At 30.7% G+C, this 8,110-nt stretch overlaps 1 protein-coding gene across 2 annotated transcripts; it reads left to right on the top strand.

Moving 5' to 3' along the window:
* Nucleotides 1-1,219: 1,219 nt before the first annotated feature.
* Nucleotides 1,220-5,003, top strand: LOC108461612 (probable N-acetyl-gamma-glutamyl-phosphate reductase, chloroplastic). Of its 2 annotated transcripts, none has more exons than XM_017761505.2 (14): nt 1,220-1,422; nt 1,576-1,737; nt 1,851-1,958; nt 2,113-2,199; nt 2,308-2,358; nt 2,462-2,533; nt 2,843-2,962; nt 3,189-3,249; nt 3,349-3,429; nt 3,718-3,797; nt 3,899-3,988; nt 4,117-4,245; nt 4,323-4,464; nt 4,602-5,003. In XM_017761505.2, exons 1-13 carry the CDS (start codon nt 1,369-1,371, stop codon nt 4,428-4,430), a joined length of 1,203 nt encoding a protein of 400 aa, XP_017616994.1. In that variant the 5' UTR covers nt 1,220-1,368; the 3' UTR covers nt 4,431-4,464; nt 4,602-5,003. The 2 variants fall into 2 exon arrangements, with proteins under 2 accessions (XP_017616994.1, XP_017616995.1); XM_017761506.2 differs by having other exon boundaries at nt 1,570-1,737.
* Nucleotides 5,004-8,110: the final 3,107 nt, after the last annotated feature.

Here is an 8,110-nt window from a genome sequence, read left to right as displayed (position 1 = left end):
CTATAATAAAGATTAATATAGTAAAATTTGCTTTGAGGTAATATTACATTTTTTTCAACCAAATATCTTAATATTACATTATAGTCAAATGAACCAAATATAGTAATTTTAGATTCACGTAGTCTTACATTAAATCTGGTTAATATTTTCCTATAATTTTTCTCTAATTCATCATGTCTAGATCTGTTTATGGGTCAAGTTACTCGTCCATACTTGAAGGTCCTCTCGAAATTTGAGAAGATTTAAGTAAAAATATTAGGCCCGAAAAATAGGTTTAGAACGAAAAAGACCCGTTTAAAATATAAGCCGGGCTTAGGCTTAAACATTCAATGCCTAGACTGGTCCAACTAGACCTATTTTAAAAGTTGGTAATGTTTTATATTATATAATTTATAACATATAAAATTTAAATCTATAGCACAATACAATTAGGGGTGAGTATTCGATTGAGTCGAGTCGAATCGAGTCAAAAAATTTAGAGTTAGTCGAGTTGACGAATCCTATTTTAGCAACCGAATTCAATTTGAATTTTTTTAGAATCGGATTGAATCAAGTAAAAAATTTTCGAGTCAAGCCGAGTCAAGTTAACGAATCTTATTATTTATACTCAATGTTGCGTTTACATGAATCAATTATTTAATTAGTAAACAAGTATAAAATTATTTAACTATATAAACAATATAATGGTTTTGCCTTTTAACTTAATGAGTAAATATTTATCAAAACAACATAGTTTTACCTTTTAACTTAATGGTTTTGACTTTTAACTTTAGAAAAGGTAAACATTTATCAAAATAGCTCAATTTTAGCTTTTCTTATTCAGATTTTTGCATAACTCGAATTGTTTAATTCATATTTGAGTTAAACCAAAAACTTAATTTTTTATTCGAGTTGATCCAAATAACTTGATTAATTAAAATAACTCAAACTATTTAATTTAAAATTTGAAAATTTTATCAAATTTTTCGAATCGAATCAGATTTTGCTCACCCTATATACAATACTACTATAATGTACACATTAAAAAACTAAGATAATTATATATAAAATTATATTATAATAAATAATAAATATAATTATTAATTATTAAATAAAATAAATATAAATATATTTTTTAATTGTAGCCTGTAGAGTGCTAAGGTAAAAAGGTTCCGTTGAATTTCGCACGTGCTCTTCTCAGCTTCTCCACGTCACACAGTTGCACGTAGTTTTCACATGCCTTCAAGGTAACACTAACAAACAAAAGAAAACCCCTTTCTCAGATTCTAGGGTTTTAGGATTTGATTTGGGTTCTCTAATATTTCAACCATCATCCTTTCTTCCTTTTTCCTGTTTTTGGATTTTGGGGTGCAGAATTTTTTTGGAAAAATGAGCACTGCTACTTTCAATTCAATTTGTTTCAATCAAGGTTATTTGCGGAAGGTACGTTTGTTTAAAGCTTTCTGTTTGTTTCCCTAGAAAATGTTGGGGGAAAACACACACACGCACAAAATCGAAGTTCGTTAGTTTCAAGATATCTTCTTTTTTTCTTTTTCCTTTACCCCAAAATCTAACTTCGGGTGTTCAAAGTTTTAGGGAGCAGTGAAGATTTCAAAAGTGAAGAATAGAGGCCAAAGAGTAAAGTTTTATGTAGGAGGAGCCTCAGTATTATCGACAAAATGCATGCAATCTTCAGAAAAGAACAAAAAGGAAGTCCGCATTGGTCTCCTTGGTGCTAGTGGTTATACTGGAGCTGAGGTTTGAGTTTATATACAATGTGTTGTTTAGTTGTATGTTAATTGTTAAGTGTTACAATTAAGTTGATTCTAGCTAAGTTAGTTGTATGTTAATTCTATTTTATTTTCTCACAGATTGTTCGGCTCCTAGCTAACCATCCATACTTTGGTATTACATTGATGACTGCCGATAGAAAAGCTGGCCAATCTATGGGTTCAGTGTTTCCTCATTTGATAACACAAGTAAGCAAACACTCTTTCTTTGTTCCGAAACTAAAAATTCGAGTTTGGGGCATGAATGAAATTTACTACCATATAATAATTGATTGTAAATGCTGAAGTATGTCATTGTTGTGTTTTCTTTAGGGTAATTGTTGAGTGCATTGGTTTTTCGCAGGATCTGCCAACCATGGTTTCTGTTAAGGATGCAGCCTTTTCCAGTGTGGATGCTGTGTTCTGTTGTTTGCCTCATGGAACTACACAGGTGCTTTGCAATTTCATTGCCTGACAGCTTTTCTTCTTTGCAATTAATGTAGTAGGTTCATTCTTATCAATTATCATGACAAAGTTTGTTTATTTTGATATCTTTTAGGAAATCATCAAAGGCCTCCCTTGCCATTTGAAGATTGTTGATCTATCTGCAGTATGCTTTTTCAATTAACTTATGTTTCTGTTCTTCTAAAGATCTGTTTACATGTCTGGTGCAAAGTTTGCTGATTATGTAATGTTAATGAAATGATTTTCAGGACTTTCGGCTAAGAGATATCGCTGAGTATGAGGAATGGTATGGTCAACCACATAGCGCTTCAGAATTGCAGGTTCTTCCTTTTATCGTTATATATAAATATGAGATAAATTCTTTACTTATTACAGTTTACAGAAGTTACTGCACCTAATCCTTATATGTCACTGCAAGTTCCATTTGAAAGAATTCTCTTTAACCCCTGAGATTTCCTATAGTTACTCTTTTTGCAATTTTTCCTTTTTGGATGGTTTCCTTGTTTCTTTTCTAGGAAGGGGTGCCAAATGGTATGGTCTTTTCCATTTCCATCCTTGAAAGTTTCTTCTGTTTCGCTTTTTGCTATGTTGTTCTTTATGTTAACTAGTTAGCTTTCTCCATAATCCAGAAAGAAGCTGTATATGGCTTGACAGAGATTTCAAGAGAGGATGTAAAAAATGCACGCCTAGTTGCTAATCCTGGTTGTTATCCAACATCAATTCAGCTTCCGCTCGTTCCCTTGATAAAGGTTAATGTCCTTGTATTGTGTTTTAAATTGTTTCATGTCACAGTTTATTGACTTGAGGAGACAATGTTTTTGTTCTTCAATGATGTAGATGCTATATCAATGTTGCTTTTAATATCTCTACCATATTGAAAATCTTGTTGCATGATTGCTGTAGTGCCAATGCTATACCATTTGAATCTATCCTTATCAACTTGCAGTGTTTTACTTTTTTGCCTTTGACTTGCAGGCTAAACTCATTGAACACAGAAATATCATTATTGACTCAAAATCTGGTGTCAGTGGAGCTGGTTGGCTTTCTCCATTGGCTTCTACATGCACATTTTATAAGCTTTTTCTCTATCTTGCCGCATTTCTTTATTTTTTTCTGATCTAGGTTACTTTTTCAGGACGTGGAGCCAAAGAAGCAAATTTATACTCTGAAATAGCTGAAGGCATATATTCTTATGGTGTTACAAAACATCGACATGGTATGTGGACTCAAATGCATTCTTGACTTTGGGGTGTTCATAGTTGTCTCTGTCTTGTAATAACGTAAACAGATCCTGGCCTCTCTGAAATTGTTGTACTTAGTTTTGTTCTATTCTTTATACCCAATTTAGAACTGTTAATTCTACTTAATTATTTTATGTAACTATGATAGCTTTGGTAGTGGATTGTTTAATTTTAATGCAACTATTAAGGCCTAAAGTTTATAATGTTGTTATCCTCTTCAATGAAACCTGAGGCTGTGATATTTGTTCTGTTTTGCACTGCAGTTCCCGAAATTGAACAAGGACTCTCTGATGCTGCTCAGTCAAAAATAAATGTTAGTTTCACACCGCACCTAATGCCAATGGTGAGATGTCTATGCATACCTGTGTTAATAATCAGTGTGTTCCTTTTCCTTTCGAAAGAACTGAGAAGGTGGGACTCTCTTTTCCTTAATTGTCATACCAGATCCGTGGAATGCAATCAACAATATACGTCGAAATGTCTCAAGGAGTTACAATTGAGGATTTATACCAGCAACTAAGAAAAAGTTACGAGGTACATCTTATCTAGCATGATTGGTTTTATACTTTGTGCATCTCATCTTATTTGAGGGTTCTCAATGGCTGTAGTTTGCATGTGCCTAAATACTTGTTTTACTTTTTCTTTTTCTTTTTTTTTCTCAGGATGAAGAATTTGTAAAACTGTTAGACAAGGGAGTTGTTCCACGTACTCATAATGTTCGTGGTTCCAACTATTGTTTTATGAATGTCTTTCCTGATCGAATACCTGGAAGAGCAATAATCATATCAGTTGTATGTATTAAACGCACGATATTTCAATGTGCTCTCCTCTCATTGTTTTCTGAGCTATTAAAAACTCCGTTCTGCAGATCGATAATCTTGTGAAGGGAGCTTCGGGTCAAGCACTACAAAATCTTAATATAATGCTTGGTTATCCAGAAAATACAGGGCTTCTCTACCAGCCCTTGTTTCCATGACGCACTCTTCCTTCATCTTCTTTACCCTTCTAAAGTAAGTTCATTGCTTCAGTGTCCATATATACATGTATATATTGTGACCATGTGACTATGCTAGAAAACTATATATACATATACATATATGTTGCGACTATGGTAGAGCTTTGGGCATCAACTTCATAGTTATTGCAGGTGGTAGAGAACTGGAACTGGAATTGCTAATTTTGAGAAGGCCTCCAATATGGTTAGAAAGTGACCAGCCAATGTTTTGTTGAGAAATGGGTAGAGTTAGATGCCTTTGTTGTGTTATGTATGGAAGGCCCTATTTACCATCTTTTTCTTATCTCAAATGGGAATCAATAATTATGTTTGAAATAATTTTTTAAAAAAAAAAAACTTGATTTGCCAAAGCTTAAGATAATTTAATAATAATTTGTACTATCCCTTACAGCATTTACATGTGGGAACCATCAAAATACCATGTCCTCAAGATCACAAGGATTTTGGAATTTTGTGCATTTTTTTTTCTATGGTAGAAATGGAATGTGGCAGACCATTGAATTTGAAATGATGGCAAGACTGTCGGAGAGAAAATTTTAATGCCTGCCTGCAATTTTTACTTTTATATTTTCTTTTGGATGTACAGAAAATGAAATTTAATAATAATAAAATTCTTTTAGTTCAAGTGGTATGGGAGTTTAATGTTCTTTAAATACAAATTTGGGTTAAAATTTTATGGCAAAAAATGAACAGTGGAGAGTTTTTAAATAAATTAAATAAAAGTCGATCGACTTTTAATTCGGTTAATATTAGTATTATTATTAGTATAGATAGACGTGAATTTGAGTGTACTGAAAAATATTTATTTTTTTATTTAAAGTTTAAAATGAATTATGGGTAGTTATTTAAAACTTTTAGATTTTAAAAATAAATAAATAAAAAATAGAATAAGCAACAACAAAAAAAAATTAAGGAAAAGAAAAGAATCTAATTTTGAAGCATGGGACCCATGGAATTGGGTGAGAGTGGTCCAAATGTTTAAAGCACCGCCGTTCAAATGCGGCGAACCGATTCTTTTACCCACGTTTTGTACACGACACTCCGATATATATATATGGACTTCTTGTTTGGGAAATTATTACATCAAGGGATCAATCATTTCAGGTTAAATTCTTTGTTTGATCCCTTTATTATGTTCTATTTTGGATTTAGTTCTCACATCTTATTTTTTCATAATTTAGTTCTTTTATAATATTATTAGTTTGTTCAAATAATTAACACCGTTAATTATTTTAGCTAAAATAGTTATGTGGATTTTTAATAAAAACACTTAATATATCAAATTGACATTAAATTTTGGTGTCGAATAAGTGATTTTAACAAAAAAGTTCAGATCAACATTTTAATTGAAATAGTTAATATTTGGGTTAAACTAATGGTACTATAAAACTAAAGGAATTACATTATGAACAATTAAAGTACAAAAACTAGAACCTATGTGTTGGCTTGATGGTCAAGGTGTTTATCGCTCCAAGTGTGGCCTAAATTCGAGTCGTACTAGCCTTGTTACTATTAGGGTTTTCTCCTCTTCTTGTAATTTACCAAAAAAAAAAAGTATACAAACTAATAATCAAGAGACTAACACAATAGCTTGACCATAAATTCAAACAAGTCTCATACTTTTTTTAAGGAAAAAAGTTATGAATGTGAAACTTTTTTTCCTAGCTATCATGAAAAGCTATGAGTAATTACTATGATGATCTCTTGCACGCTTATTTCAATGGAGTTGTTTTAATTATAATTATATCAATTTTAATTAAAATTAATTATTGTAAGTATTAAATTAAATAATTGACTAATTAATAAAAATAAATTTTCCAGAAAACTCATGTAATTACTGAAACTCGAATATAAGATTCCAACTTCATCCATTGGACACACTTCATCAATGACTAAAACAATAAATAGTTAAGGAATTATAAATAAAGACTACTATATTTTAAATTTTATCAAAATACAAGGACTAACAACAAAATTTGACCATATATACACCATTAATGATTTGGGAATTTACTATTGAAGATAGGATTGAAATTAGTCAAGTCATGAAAAGCCAATCTAATGTAGGTAAGATAAAGTATCTTTTTGATCTTCTTGAAAAGCATATTATAAGATTTTTGGTTGAAAAAATGAAATTGGGCCACACAAATGAAAAAACCCAATGTTAGGAAGACAAAATATTTTAAATAAATTAAATATAAAATGTCTGTAATTTTTTAAGAGGAACAATTGTACCACTCAGCCACTCCTTTAAAGTAGACAAAGACACCAAGACCCTGATTTCACTAAAACAACCTAAAAAAATGGTAAATATATATATATATATATATATATATATATATGTTGTTTTTCACGCTACAGATTCTAATCTCATAAGCACCGTTATTTTTACATTAACTATGAGAAAATGTGAGGTTCTAACATTTAGATTTATATCAATTTTTTATTTTTAAATTAGAGATCAAAATTTTAAAATGTTTTAATTTAATTTTTATTTTTTTGTAACGTATCAATTATATGTTTTTGTTTATCTAATAGTAAGCTTGGTTATTAAATGCTAATTTGGTTATTAAATGCTAATTTGAATCTAACATGGAATGTATTTCAAAAATGTGGATCAAATGTTAAAACAAGTTTAAACCTATCGCATGAACACCTTAAATATCACTTGTTAAAATTTGTTTTTAACACGTTTGATCTAGACTTGATCATGGGTCGAGTCAATGCAGAATTTTAAGCTTGCTTTCTAGGCTCAGTCTTGACTCAACTAAAAAATGGGCTTAAAATTTTGCTTAAGCCTAATCCATATTAAAAGTGTTAAACCCAAGCTTAACTAGGCTCAACCATAATATTTTTAAATTTTTATATAAAAAAATTTTAAAAATACATCAAATACACTAAAATATTAAAATTAATATTTCCTAATAAATTGAAAATACAAAAAAAAAGTATAGGCATGTGACTTGAGCAAAAAATATATGTCTGAGGCTTGGTTTGTTTAAAAAACATGTTTTTATTTTTTGTCCAAATCCTTCTACTTTTCGGACGAACCTTTAGGCTGCGTAGGTAACTTAACTCATTATTTGGTCTAATTTGATCTAGTGTTTTCTATTGACGAGTATTTATTGAGGACAAAAGGGCTAAAATAAAAGTGAAAATTTTGGTCCATGCACTTAATATGCTTCATGTTAAATCCAAGCTAGTATTTAACAATTAAGCTAACCGATAGTTTGAGGATTGGACTAGAACAGTTGAAAGTTTAAGACGTAATGTAAAATTGAGGTGAAAAAGGTAGGGATGTGGAATAGGGCTAATAATAGATGGTGTAAGGATGGGGACAAAAAGATACCCTGACGAAGAGAAGTCACAAAAACGCCATGAAAGTATGAAACAATGGGACTTGTCATCACGTGAAAGATGCTTTTTGATAAGGAATTTAAGTGTGTCTTGTTCGAAAAACCCTGTTAAATAAGGTATCTTTTTGTTCTTTGGATTCAATTGTTCTTTTTTTTTCCCAGTTGAGAGGATGTTAATTGATGGTGAAAGAAGCAGAAATGATGGGCTCTCATTCACTGAATCTTGTGGAAATTTTTACAAAAAAACACAACGTTAACATCACCATTACTACAAGCAATAACTTT

This window comes from Gossypium arboreum, chromosome 13, assembly GCF_025698485.1.
Source record: "Gossypium arboreum isolate Shixiya-1 chromosome 13, ASM2569848v2, whole genome shotgun sequence".
In the NCBI taxonomy this organism is placed as follows: Eukaryota; Viridiplantae; Streptophyta; class Magnoliopsida; order Malvales; family Malvaceae; genus Gossypium; species Gossypium arboreum.
The sequence above is the reverse complement of the archived record's forward strand: the minus strand, read 5'-3'. Positions and strand labels throughout refer to the sequence as shown.